The 12,444-nt window shown below is 39.4% G+C and overlaps 14 protein-coding genes across 14 annotated transcripts; 5 read left to right on the forward strand and 9 right to left on the reverse strand.

Moving 5' to 3' along the window:
• Positions 1 to 108: 108 nt before the first annotated feature.
• Positions 109 to 303, reverse strand: HK407_04g06340 (uncharacterized protein; the record flags this gene model as incomplete). Its single annotated transcript, XM_060420624.1, has 1 exon — positions 109 to 303. The coding sequence occupies one exon, from the start codon at positions 301 to 303 to the stop codon at positions 109 to 111; it is 195 nt and encodes a 64-aa protein (XP_060276989.1).
• Positions 304 to 630: 327 nt separating this feature from the next.
• On the forward strand, positions 631 to 1,260 carry HK407_04g06350 (uncharacterized protein; the record flags this gene model as incomplete). Its single annotated transcript, XM_060420625.1, has 1 exon — positions 631 to 1,260. One exon carries the CDS (start codon positions 631 to 633, stop codon positions 1,258 to 1,260), a length of 630 nt encoding a protein of 209 aa, XP_060276990.1.
• HK407_04g06360 (MIF4G domain-containing protein) lies at positions 1,250 to 3,124 on the reverse strand (the record flags this gene model as incomplete). Its single annotated transcript, XM_060420626.1, has 1 exon — positions 1,250 to 3,124. One exon carries the CDS (start codon positions 3,122 to 3,124, stop codon positions 1,250 to 1,252), a length of 1,875 nt encoding a protein of 624 aa, XP_060276991.1.
• Positions 3,125 to 3,332: 208 nt separating this feature from the next.
• On the forward strand, positions 3,333 to 3,566 carry HK407_04g06370 (uncharacterized protein; the record flags this gene model as incomplete). Its single annotated transcript, XM_060420627.1, has 1 exon — positions 3,333 to 3,566. The coding sequence occupies one exon, from the start codon at positions 3,333 to 3,335 to the stop codon at positions 3,564 to 3,566; it is 234 nt and encodes a 77-aa protein (XP_060276992.1).
• A 607-nt stretch (positions 3,567 to 4,173) lies between these two features.
• HK407_04g06380 (uncharacterized protein) lies at positions 4,174 to 4,767 on the forward strand (the record flags this gene model as incomplete). The annotated part of the gene is made up of 1 exon (XM_060420628.1): positions 4,174 to 4,767. The coding sequence occupies one exon, from the start codon at positions 4,174 to 4,176 to the stop codon at positions 4,765 to 4,767; it is 594 nt and encodes a 197-aa protein (XP_060276993.1).
• Positions 4,768 to 4,904: 137 nt separating this feature from the next.
• HK407_04g06390 (uncharacterized protein) lies at positions 4,905 to 5,792 on the forward strand (the record flags this gene model as incomplete). Its single annotated transcript, XM_060420629.1, has 1 exon — positions 4,905 to 5,792. The coding sequence occupies one exon, from the start codon at positions 4,905 to 4,907 to the stop codon at positions 5,790 to 5,792; it is 888 nt and encodes a 295-aa protein (XP_060276994.1).
• A 40-nt stretch (positions 5,793 to 5,832) lies between these two features.
• On the reverse strand, positions 5,833 to 6,210 carry HK407_04g06400 (uncharacterized protein; the record flags this gene model as incomplete). The annotated part of the gene is made up of 1 exon (XM_060420630.1): positions 5,833 to 6,210. One exon carries the CDS (start codon positions 6,208 to 6,210, stop codon positions 5,833 to 5,835), a length of 378 nt encoding a protein of 125 aa, XP_060276995.1.
• Positions 6,211 to 6,288: 78 nt separating this feature from the next.
• On the reverse strand, positions 6,289 to 6,942 carry HK407_04g06410 (GTP-binding protein; the record flags this gene model as incomplete). The annotated part of the gene is made up of 1 exon (XM_060420631.1): positions 6,289 to 6,942. The coding sequence occupies one exon, from the start codon at positions 6,940 to 6,942 to the stop codon at positions 6,289 to 6,291; it is 654 nt and encodes a 217-aa protein (XP_060276996.1).
• A 115-nt stretch (positions 6,943 to 7,057) lies between these two features.
• Positions 7,058 to 7,717, reverse strand: HK407_04g06420 (uncharacterized protein; the record flags this gene model as incomplete). The annotated part of the gene is made up of 1 exon (XM_060420632.1): positions 7,058 to 7,717. One exon carries the CDS (start codon positions 7,715 to 7,717, stop codon positions 7,058 to 7,060), a length of 660 nt encoding a protein of 219 aa, XP_060276997.1.
• Positions 7,718 to 7,781: 64 nt separating this feature from the next.
• On the reverse strand, positions 7,782 to 8,354 carry HK407_04g06430 (uncharacterized protein; the record flags this gene model as incomplete). The annotated part of the gene is made up of 1 exon (XM_060420633.1): positions 7,782 to 8,354. The coding sequence occupies one exon, from the start codon at positions 8,352 to 8,354 to the stop codon at positions 7,782 to 7,784; it is 573 nt and encodes a 190-aa protein (XP_060276998.1).
• Positions 8,355 to 8,544: 190 nt separating this feature from the next.
• On the reverse strand, positions 8,545 to 9,504 carry HK407_04g06440 (GTPase activating protein; the record flags this gene model as incomplete). Its single annotated transcript, XM_060420634.1, has 1 exon — positions 8,545 to 9,504. The coding sequence occupies one exon, from the start codon at positions 9,502 to 9,504 to the stop codon at positions 8,545 to 8,547; it is 960 nt and encodes a 319-aa protein (XP_060276999.1).
• A 40-nt stretch (positions 9,505 to 9,544) lies between these two features.
• Positions 9,545 to 10,333, reverse strand: HK407_04g06450 (uncharacterized protein; the record flags this gene model as incomplete). Its single annotated transcript, XM_060420635.1, has 1 exon — positions 9,545 to 10,333. One exon carries the CDS (start codon positions 10,331 to 10,333, stop codon positions 9,545 to 9,547), a length of 789 nt encoding a protein of 262 aa, XP_060277000.1.
• Positions 10,334 to 10,403: 70 nt separating this feature from the next.
• HK407_04g06460 (uncharacterized protein) lies at positions 10,404 to 11,261 on the reverse strand (the record flags this gene model as incomplete). Its single annotated transcript, XM_060420636.1, has 1 exon — positions 10,404 to 11,261. The coding sequence occupies one exon, from the start codon at positions 11,259 to 11,261 to the stop codon at positions 10,404 to 10,406; it is 858 nt and encodes a 285-aa protein (XP_060277001.1).
• A 63-nt stretch (positions 11,262 to 11,324) lies between these two features.
• Positions 11,325 to 12,404, forward strand: HK407_04g06470 (uncharacterized protein; the record flags this gene model as incomplete). The annotated part of the gene is made up of 1 exon (XM_060420637.1): positions 11,325 to 12,404. One exon carries the CDS (start codon positions 11,325 to 11,327, stop codon positions 12,402 to 12,404), a length of 1,080 nt encoding a protein of 359 aa, XP_060277002.1.
• Positions 12,405 to 12,444: the final 40 nt, after the last annotated feature.

A 12,444-nucleotide genomic window follows, 5' to 3' on the forward strand; every position in this document is an offset into this window, starting at 1 on the left:
ATGCCTGCGACTCTCATCAATCGCATGCACATCTACATCACTCTAACACTGAAGGCCGTTGATATGCACATATATAAACTCATTAGCTACGATTTCCATATATGGATCTCACAGCATCCATGACATTCTATTGATTGTTTGCCCTCCTACTTCCGATTCAAGACAATATCTTCTTTCTGCCTCCTTCTTTATGCTTTGCTGCTGTTTCTCGCTTTGAAGGTTCGCCTCTGCCTCCTTTACCTTCTTCTGTGTTTCGTATCTACTTGGATGCCATTTCTTTTTGCAGTTTATATTTGTTGCCATAATGCCAAGGGTACGCCTATTATAAAGCTCAAATGCCTTACCAAACCATCTAGCTGACGTCTAGATATACATGATACAAACTCCTATTTAGATTGATTGGTGGACACTCCTTAAAATCGCATACAAAATCATAAGCTTTTGTGATGAAATGAAATTTTCATTCGAGAGATCGTCGCGTAAATTCGTTAGATTTGTGATTCTGGTGCTTTTCAGCTATGTTATTCTATCGATAAACTAGGATTGCATATTTGTTAGCATGAGCTGCATTACTAGTGAATGTTTTGTTTTGGAAATGCATTTATTAAGGAGCCGCACCCTATGTGCACAATGGCATGTGTTGAACAAGAAGATATTGCGCTTCTTGCTCAAAAGATTGTTTCAGACCACATGTTGTTTGTATGCGCACAGAATGCATACGATTTGTGGAATTCAAAAAGTGAAGCCAACAATATTCACATGATTCAAACCCAAAGGCATGCTTTGCAAATAAGGAAGAAAGTATTGCTAATGGTGGAAAACAAGAAAACAATTGATGCATTGGATTTCTGTGGAAAAATTAGGGCATTTGATAATTGTGATGATAAACAATTGTCTATAAAGCAATCACTATCGTCATTGGCATTTTTAGATCTTTTGCAATCAGGAAAGCATACAGAAGCCGTAAAGTTTGCTAGAATGTCCAACTGCATCAATAAAAAACTACTCACACTGATAGGATATAAAAGCACAAACGATCCGATGTTTCGCGAAATAGCAGCTGCAATCAATAGAGGAGACGTTGTTAGAGAAATAAATAAGCATCTTTTCAAGAAAGAATCAGGAAGAGAATCGTCTCTGCTTTCGCTTGCAATTAACCACTACAGCTCAGTCGTAAACTACCAAAAGAATAAAAACATATTTGAGTTGTATTATAACATAAAGCTTACCAACAAAATACTAGGCTGTTTTATTTTCTGATCATTCCCTCTATTTTTTCACTTGGAAAAATTGCAAGTGCTTTTTTGCTGTCATTCTCAGATCTGTACCATTTCGAAAGAAGATCCACAACTTTTACTTCGTAATCGACAGTTTTTAGCTGCTCAAATACATGCTTGGCCAACATGCCTTCTACCATCAATTTTGTTATAAGCTCTGCATACTTCTTGAGTGAAATAGGGAAATCAATTGATATCTCTCCCAGGTCATTTTTGATATCACGTAAAACATTTGCCAATTCATCCTCGGTGATGCTGGCTGCAGCTCTGAACGAAATAAATAGATCAAAAAACGCCTCTGAAGCCTTGTGGTTTGAAATGGCCTCCTGGAAATATGCTTTATAGAAAGTATACTCCCCAAACTTCAGCTCTCCAGTCTTGAAATTATCTGCAATAATCTTCTTGTCATCCTCTTCATAAGCTATCGATAGCTCTTCAGACATCATTGACAAAAATGGATACACATCTGCAACAGCACAAACAGGTGCTACTTGATTCACCTTCTGTTCTTCATTCTCAACCTCTAGGCATGAGAACAAATTTCTTGTGTTTGTTTCCTTTGGCTTCCATTGTCCTTTCTTCTCTAGTAGGGCTTCTATCATATATTTGATTCTGTTTTCATAGTTATCTTTGTCATGCGCAAGATTGCTGCATACCAGCGAAATAATATGCTCTTTCCCACTGACAACGAGTTTTTCGCCAATGCTCTCAATAAAGTAGCATAGCACTTCGACATTCTCAGCATCCCTTGACTTCATCAATGCTTCAATACAGGCATTTACATGTGAGTAGCTTATAGCATTCAATGAATAAAGTGATGACAAAAAATTAATTGTTCCAAGCGTTTTCCTCTTTTTTATGTACCTTTCTGTTTCTGCCTCCTCCACTTTCTCCTCATAGCTCTTTCTTTCCTCAAAAGTCATCTCTTCCTTGCTGCTGTATTTTCCATCGCCCCATTTCTCCCGGTTTTCAAGTGTCTTCAGCATCAGTGTAAGAAGCGTCCCAAAGAAAACCGTCTGGCTTGCATTCTTGCTCTTTTCCTCCTCAGACTGCCATTCCTTCTTCATATCAAGAACAAGAACGGCATAATACTTCACAAAAGTCGGCTCGGAAACCGCTTTGTCAAACAAAATCGTCGATATCTCCTTCATTTCATTAATACTCTCAACTTTGATGCCCTTGAGATTACTTATAACAAACCCTAGGTTCTTCGATGTGAGTCTGTTAAGTTCAAGCCTTGCAAGTTCAATCGATGTCTCCTTCTTGTTCTTCTCAACCTTGTATACATGCTTCACATCCCCTTTGGTTTTAAGCTTGAGATTCAAAGGTATTGCTATTCTTTCCTTAACATTCAGAATCTCGGAAATGCTATAGCTACATTCCCGCTTCTCTGCCGTAATCTCCATTCCTGAAAATTTCTTCAAAAAATTCTCTAGCATGATGGCTCTGCTATTTTCATCAGGTACCCCTGTCTCTTGCTGATCCCTCTCTACTCTTGACTCAACCACATCAACATAAATGCTTTTCTGAATAACTTCTGCACATATAATTTGCTCGTTAACTTCGGCTTCGTCAGCATTCAAATCCTGTTTATTATTATTGACTGCGGATTCGCTGTCCGTGGTCGATTCACTGTCCGTAGTCAGGTCCAGCAGATCGTCCTCCGTTATTGGTGTTCCATCAGCTTTTGTAAATCTCGCCACAGGCCTTTGCTCAACTTTTGGTAATGTTGCAAAGTTAATCTCAATTGGAGGCGCGCTTTTTACTCTTGGCCCGTACAGAAAAGGCTCCTCCTTCCTGAACAAAAAAAGCACTTTTGTAGGTCTGCAAATGATTCTTTTTATCATAGGGGCGAAATCCGTCTATGTTTTTAGTACTCTACGAGCCAGATGGCATCTTCTGCACACAAATCACTCGCAATATAGTACATCTCTACCAAAATCAGATAAGAATACATCCAAAATTATAGTGCATAGAGCTACAGATTGTAATTGATACAATCCTGCATTTCGCTTGCATACAGCATCAATAAAATTTTCAGTCGTATCACCCGTAATGGCAGAGATTAAACATTCAGTAGCAGAAAAGGCATACGCACGATTGGAAAAGGAAAAAATGTTTTATGAAGAAGAGCTAAGGACTCTTCATCAGAAAGCAAGCAGTTTTGATAATTCTACAGACAAATATGCCAAGACTTTGGCTCAAGAGCAAATAAATGAAACGAGTAAAGCCTTGGAAGCAGTGAATATGAAAATCAAGGAGCTTTCGCTCTCTCAGGGAGAAAAATAAATAAATCTGATGCATGCTAGTATTTTTCAGGGATAAGATACATATTTTGTTGATGACTCATAGAAAAGGCATTTTGATAATTGCAATACTTGAAAAGTATGTTTGGTGTATGCATTCATTAGATATTTGTTCAAAGCATCTGATACAATCGCTAGGATATCGAATGTAAACAGACAAATAGAAGATATGTTGATAGTCAATAATATGTTGCTTCAAAACCGAATGCTGCTCTTCTAATTAGCCTGGCATTATCTTCCATCTACTCATCAATTGAGAATTTTCTAGTAGTTGAAGGTACAGTCATAAATAGTTCTATAAACAAAACAAAATGTTGAATGCATGAATAAGGGCCACGGCATATGGCATATCAAACTAATCAGGCAATGCTTTGACTTATACCATGTATCCGATCGTCTCATTATGCTCAATGGCATTGGCTCTTCAAACGGCCACAAACACATAAACCATATCTGTATATAACTTGAGTCAGTATTATATACACCTATGATCTGAATATCTTAATTAATTGAAACATTATCACTATATTATTTAGTAATTTAAAGGAGAAGTTTGTATCTTATAAAAACATACATATAGGAGGTGCTAGATGGGATTGTGCCTTGATAAGATAGAGAAATCGATTGCTTACATGGATGAGACATATGATGCAAATTTCGGCGACTGGATACGAAATGAAGAAAATGCACGGATAGTTGCATACAACATGAGAAAGTATGTCGACATCTACAAGCCCTCAGACTTCATCATTGTTGTTAAGTGGATAGTCAAGGATTGGACATTGAAGTCGATCATAATATTTTCAAAGAAGATGCTGATTGAAGATCTTAAAGTGCTTGGCTTCAAGAAAACTGACGAAGACAAGAGCAAGTATAATAGAAGAATCAAGATCGTCTCTGGGCTTGTTTATACATGGAATCCGGTGTTTATCACAGAGTTTGTTATCTCTATAACAAGATCATTTACCCAAAATGAAAAATGCAGGCTACTAACAAACGTGCTTGAAATCTTTGAACCAAAAAAAATCTCTGAGATTCTGTCACAGCTCCAAACCAAAATCGATCAATGGACTTGGAACGAGCTTTTCAAAACATTCAATGGCGATTCATTCAAAGCGTCAAGGCAGAGAATCAAAAGAACTGCCAGTATGTTGAGAGCATACAATATAGGGCATTCAAATTAAGCCATATGTATTTAAATATCTTATTATAAATTTGTTTTGTGTAGCATAGCATGATGTTCAATTCGATATCATTGGAATTCGCAACGCACTACTAGAAAACAGCTCACTTTCAAGCAGTGCATTATCCCTTGCATACCATGATTCTGAATGATACAATGCTTGCTAGTTTAAAAGAATCAAAGCCATTAGAAATAGACACATCACCAAATGGAATCGAGTATTCCACAGATGGATTGCTGCTCAGCATCACACAGGGAAACACAATGAAATTATTTTCTGCACTTTCAGGTAGTACCCAAAACATCATACACTTGCAAAACATCCAGAAGTATTTGTTCGTGTACCCAAACACGATCGTTCACACTGCATGCAGCACAATGCAGCTGCTTTCTGTATTTGACAACAAATACATCCGTACATTCAATGGCCATAAAAGTCAGGTTTATGCCCTTTCTGTCTGTACAATTGAAGATTCAATAATATCTTCATCTAATGAATGCATCAACTACTGGGATATCAGGAAGAAAAATCCATTGTACAAAATCAATGCTGCCAATGCCATGGGGTGTATCTCTTCATCATATGACTATGCATTGCTAGCAAATGGATCAGTACTCAAGATCTATGACAAAAGAAACACTAAAGGTCCGCGAAGTACATCAACAATCCCTGAAAAGAATTATATGGCAATTTCATATTCACCAGATGCAAGCCATTTGATAATTTCTGATGGAAAAACACATCTATTTGTAGATCAGGATGGTGTAACAAAAAGCACACTTACTTTAGAAAGCAAGAGCAGCGGATGCATTACGCCAGACTCATCACATTTTCTATTATATGAGAAAAATCACATGTTTGCCTACAACATCAGAACAAACAAAAAAGAATATGAATTTGAAGCACCTGGCATCGAAGACACAAAAATACGCTTTAATCCATGCTATGCACAGTTTGCGGTATCTTCTTCAAAATTCATAAATATATGGGCCATCGAGGATCATACAGACGAACTTCCAATATAGGCTCAACATATAAAACTAACTTTAATTATATTAACTTATTTTAATTGCACTCGGCATCACCTGCAATCTTTTGCTCTTCTCCAACAAATCCAGTCTGTATGCTGCTCTGGCCAGCAGTCAGGTTCTTGATATCGTTGCCATCAAGATTGCTCTTCTTTCCAGAAATGATAACGCCAACAGGTGTTCCATCTTTACCGAAAACCATCTTTGAATCATTTGACTCATATATGTCTATGCCTTCGCCTTTATTCACTACACAATAGTTTATCTTTGATTTCTTAACATTCCTTCCAAACTGCTTCAGCACCTCATTCAGCTTTATCTTGGAATTCCCTTCCGGATTGCCGTTCATGTTGTTTTTAACATACCTTCGTCCTCCAATCGTCACTATATTCGCTGCTTTTTTATTATTATCCATTGGGGATGAGCCAAAAACCAAAATTCAACACAGTCCTCCTTGTTTACTAAAAATAAATCAATCCTTTTAATATCATGGCTAATGACTGTATTCATCAGGAAGCATATTCATCGCATCTTCAACCGCCCTCTGATCAAAATCAACATCTGATCTATTGATATCACTTGGCTCCACAACAATTTTTGATGCAAATATAAGATCCTTAATCCCCGTAAGCTGCCTTGCCAGGTCCATAAATGGCATTATAATGTTCTGCATGCTCTTTGCACTGATCTCGTAATAACGATACGTCTTTCCCTTCAGGAACTCGTCCACCTGCTTCTTCCCTGCCTTTCGCTGGCTAATCATCGAATCCATCTTGTTGGCACATACTATTATCGGCACATTCTCCCCCGCAACTGCTTGGAACTCCCTAACCCATCTGCCGAGATTCTGGCATGTCACCCTTGACGTCACATCAAAAAAGAATATCGCGGCATGCGCACCAATATAATAAACATCCTTCAACAGCGCATGCTTTTCTTGCCCTGCCGTATCCCACACATCAAACAATATCGTATGGTTGAAGTTGTCTTGGAAGCTCACCGGATTGTTCGTTGCTCCCACGGTGGCATTGTATCTCTTTTCAAACCTTCCATCGATCACTCTGTTTATATAAGTTGTCTTGCCAACTCCTCCATCTCCTATAAGACATACTTTGTATGTTATTATCATATTCTCATTCGGTGCCATTTGGGGCGTAATTTTTTCCACTTTTTTACTTACTCAGCTCAGCCCTCATCACATGCCAGGCCATTTGACTTCCTTCTCAACACATGGTGTACATACTTCAAGCTCGTCTCCTTGCTTATTTGGATACCAGATCAATGTTGAAGTTGTGTATCAATGATATAAAATTCCCAGATACAAGCTTCTCAGAATCAAACACTTCCACCTCCACTTCAAGTTTCCTTTTTTCATCCTTGTCCCCAGAAACTAAAACCTCTGTAAAGTCAAATCCATAGGGCTCTATAAAATATGTCTCTCTTCGCCTCACCCTCTTCACAAGCGTCTTCTTCTTGCTCGCCTGCTTGAAAGTCTCCTTCTCCTCATTCAAAACAAGCCTCACATCATATTTCTTCCCAGGAAGATATATATCCAACTTCTCTGTTCGGACCTTCTTCTCCACTTTCTTCAGAACACTTCCCTCATATGTCTCTCTTCCATCCTCGTTAATAACAATCACATCCTCTTTTGCCTCACTGGGTTGCTTACTAAAAAGCTCCTTCAGCTTTCGGAAGTCCTCGCAGTCAACTGCACTCTCAAACTTGTAATCTGCTGGAAGACTCCTTAGTACAATTGGCGACACCGTATCCATCTTCATTCTCGTCCCATCATCTTTTCCAATTATCCTCCCAAGCCTAATCTCCAGCTCCTGTCTTTCATTCTTAAATGCAAGAATAAATCTTCTAAGACTCTCAATATGACTCAAAATCGGCCCATTCAATATCTTCTCGGGAATGCTCATCAAGGGCCTGCTTACCTTACAAATATTCTTCACAATCTCTTACCTAACTCAAATATACATCTGTTTATTCCCTCTTTTCCTTCTCGCCAGGAATCACAAAAATAATACATATACAATATAACATGTATGCAATTGCACCACTAAACCCTAGCGACACAATCCATCCAGGTACCGCATCAATAATCTTGTAAGATCGCTGCATCAATACAAAAAACACATGATTGGCAGCAGCATACACTTTTATAAAGTAAGAATCAACATCCATCAATCGTCCAGTCGCTTCAAACTCATTCCATCGTTTTTCTCGCACAATTGCTTCCAAGCTTGCATAATCATCCACTGGCAAGTGATAGCTTCGCCCTCCATCTCGTACAACAAAAGAAGGAAACAAAAAAGTGTAGAAGCTCGACCCCAGCCTTGGCTTCTCAAAAAAGTTTATCTTCTTAACTGGTATGTATCTCTGCAACTCAAAAATATTCTTGTTAAACACCTCGCAGGCTGCACAGCTCATGTTAGGTCGCGAGTAGTATATATACACAAGAAAAGCATCCTTGCTTGCCAAATCACTTCTCTGAAGATCAGGTACAGATAAAAATATGCTTGACAGCACACTCCCCAGTAACAAAACAAATCTCATCAAGGGATCAAAATAAACCCAACATAACCATAACCAAGCAATATTAAAGCATGCAGCTTCTCAATTTAATATACTGCGCATTCCTACTCAACAGCTCATAGGTTTAAAAAACAGCTATCCCTTCTACTTTACACCATATAGTCATATAAGCATTGTGTCCGTTACGCCTTTATCCTGATTTATAGCTGCATCATTGCCCAGACATCACATTTCTATAAAATTTCGCCGATGACAGCATTAGCTCAACTTCGGCCTCTTCCCATTCATTCTCATATATGTTCTGTAAAAATAAAATTCCATGCGAAAAGTCATTGCCAACAAGTACATTCTTGAATTTCATCAGCAGTGCAACTCCAAAATACAGCAGAGATTCACAAATGTTATCAGACGCAAAAATCGTGTCAAGCACCTTGTAAATAGTCGGAACCTTAAATTCCCTTATAAAAAAACAATTAAACCATCTAAAAGCAAACATGTGCATCTCAATGCCAACTTCTTTCAAAAAAGCATGATAGCTCGGATCTATTATTTTGACTACTGTCTCCAGCTTCTTGATCATCTTCACCTGCAGGCCTATAATATTGTGCTGTATCTCATCCAGTAGCCTTGAATAGCAGAAATATGCACTGCTCTCCATCTTTTCACTATTCTCCTGAGAAAACACAAGAATAAAAGGAACCAATATGTCTGCCATCCCTTGAATATATCCCAGTGTGGGTCTTCGGTATGCAACTAACAACAACACACGGTAATAAACATACGAAATATCCGTTCCTAGGCGTATCCTATACTTCATATCTATCCTCTTCACATCAATGTCTATCTGGTGCATAATCTTCTTCGATACACTCGTGACTCTCTTTTTCCCACAGCCTGTCACATCTGTATCCCGCCTGCCTGCACAGCCCTTACATTCTCCTCCATATCCTCCTTGGCATGCATATCCAATCTTCGATGCCATCTCAATATACTTCATGTGCTTCATTTCTATCTCCTTCATATGCATTCCCTTGCGAAGACCAACAATCCGAAAAATCACTCTCCACGCCATTCCGCGAAACCTGCTTTCTATTCCTCCAAAGCACAGGTCTCTTAATATCTTCTCATCAATCACTTCATTCCCAAATACCTGCTCTCCAGATGTTGCCATCCCTATAAAGGGGTCTTTGCTTTACTAGACACACCTGCATTTATCTGTCTATATTGCAGAATCTCCCAACATCCAGATTCTGCTTACCACTAACAACATTTGGACTAAGTGCTCCACACACATCTCTAATCCTGTACAAGTACTTCCCTATCCTGCTTGTATCCAGCTTCTTTCTTGATAAGCCCTTACACAGCTTCCCAATATAGAACAGCACTTCACACTCAAGCTCTCGAAACTCATCCATGACAACAACAACTCCCCTCCCTATGTCTGCATCATCATGCCTGCACACAAGCATATCAAGCTTAAATATATCCGCAAACATCCTCATTCTTTTATCTTCTCTGCACACTATGCACACCTTCTTGTATATCCTGCATAGCATAAACACTGCTGCATATCTGTCGTCTCCACTTGCTTGTATAAAGTATCTGTCAAGAGGTAGCCCAATCGCACTGCTTGCAAACACAGGCAAGCTGTTCATGTTCAAAATTATAAACGACTTTCCTCTTCTCTTCAATTCTAGCAACGCAGGCAAATATCCAAAAGGCTCCATAAACTCCCCGTCTTCAACAATAATATGTGTCTGCTCTGAAAGCTCGGTATAATCATTATCTCTATCTGTACGACTAAGAAGCTCAACCAAATCCTTCGGCGTAACTATAATCTCATGCATTCCTCTCACTACACTCACTATATCCAAGCATTTGCTTTTATATGGGCTTACAACTACAACAGGCATTGGTAAGCACACAGAATCAGCAACCCTGCTTCGGGCTCCCCTGACCATATAATCTATCCCAGCTGATAGTTCAATCCTTCTATTCATCCCCTGTGCCAGCAACTACTTTTTAAATGCATTAACTACACAAATCTCCAAAACAGACCCACAAAGTTTATTAACTCACAGATCCGTTTTCAATTTGGGTTCTGATATACTCTCCACAGCACACAACTTTTGTGTCCTTGAACATCAGCACATGGTCAACAATCCTAAGCGATCGCATCACATTTTCATATGCACTCTTCTTCATATCAACCTTTCCAGACGAAAAATCATTCAGTATCTGCTCCTTATTTTCCAAGCAAAGCCTTGCTCCATTCTCAGCCATAGAAGGCACTTGAATTGGCTCAATTCGTCCATATTCATCCTTTGCACATAAAATCATCCCTCCAGACGTCTCTCCTTTGAACTTGATCGGTTTGATGTTTGTAACAAACAAAAACTTCCTTCCCTGCAGATCCTCTCTTTTAACATGCTCTTTCAATCCACTCAGCACATGAATTCTTTCTTTTGCATCAACCTCCTCTGCATAAAGCTTGTCTAAGCCCGGAACAGTTTCTACATTTGTTATTTCACCAGCCTGTATATCCAGCAGTTGAATGTCCACATCAATCGGCATTTTCTTGCTGATCTCTTCTGCCATTTCATCAATAAAACACTTATTCTTTAGGCTCCCCTGTACTATAGCCATACGATACATGTTATGGAAAGAAATAAGCACACTAATACACATCTCTACCTTTCGAACCTCAGGACATCCTCTCAGCCTTTTGGCCTCTCGTATCTTTTTATCGTCACAGTCTTGCTCGTATAAGGCATACAAGGCTCTTAGCACCGCTTCAAGCCCGTTGTGTGTGTCTTTGCCGTCAAATAGGTTTATTCCTTGGTCTATTCTTGCTGTGCATGCACTTCTGTTGAAGTACCTCACCACAAATGCAATGTCTTCAAAATCACTTGAAAATTCAAGTCGCATGGGTACCAACAGCCAAGAACAAAAACAGCCGGAGATAATTTTACGAAAATCATCGGCCTCTAAATGGCTGTGTTTGTGTTTGGCTCAAACGCAGTTTCTCAGCTAGGCTTGGGTGAAGACGGCGAAAGCACCCATGTGCCAACAAAGCTGGGGTTCTTTGATGGCATATTGATCACAAAGGTCAGGTGTGGCTCCATGCATGCGCTTGCATTGAGTGCAGAAGGTGTTTTGTATTCATGGGGATGCAATGATGAGGGTGCATTGGGGCGGGATGGCGATGAATCTGTTCCAGCAGAAATCGTTCTGAATGGAAAAGCTGTTGACATGGACTGCGGAGTATCGATATCTGTTGCATTAACAGAGAATGGGCATGTGTATATCTGGGGGACATTCCGAACTTCGAATGGAGTGTTTGGGCTGACGCCGTCTAAGAAAATCTCGTTTAAGCCTGTGAGAGTTGCGTTGAAAAACATAAAATCGGTCTATGCTGGGCATGGCTTTGTTGCAGCAATTGATTCAAAAGGCATTGTTTTTACATTCGGGTCGAATCAGTTTGGAGTGCTGGGAAGAAGAACATCTGAAAGGAATAAGGTACGGGCTTTGATGCCTGATGCAGTAACAAATATTAGATCACGCCTGAAAAATTATAGGTTCAGCAGTATAGGGTGCGGGATGAATCATTTGATAGCATTGAATACATGTGGTGAGGCATACTGCTGGGGATCGAATGTATATGGGCAGCTGGGGCATTACGAGGCAGAAAGCACCATCAAGAAGCACAAGGTGGGTCTGGATGGAATATCGCAGGTGTGTGGAGGAGGATATCATAGCCTGTTTACTACTGAAAGCGGAGACATCTATGGATGCGGCAGAAACATCGAGAGTCAGCTTGGAATTCCAAAAATAGAAGACTCACACACTCTTGTGAAGATAGGGCTCAAGGATGTCAGGAAGGTACGCTCCTACAGTGACTTCAGCATATGCTTAGTGGGGAATGATCTGTACTCGTGGGGAATGGGGTTTGGTGGAGTACTTGGATTTGATGAAGAGGTTGTGACTATGCCTAGAAAGATTCCGTTTGAATTTCCAGAGGTGGTTGATTTTGATGTTGGAAATGATTTCTGTGTGGTGATAGTAAATTAAAGTAATGGTGCTATAAAGTGAAATAAAAGATTTATGATGC

This window comes from Ordospora pajunii, assembly GCF_021821965.1.
Source record: "Ordospora pajunii strain FI-F-10 chromosome Unknown Cg_04, whole genome shotgun sequence".
NCBI lineage: Eukaryota > Fungi > Microsporidia > Ordosporidae > Ordospora > Ordospora pajunii.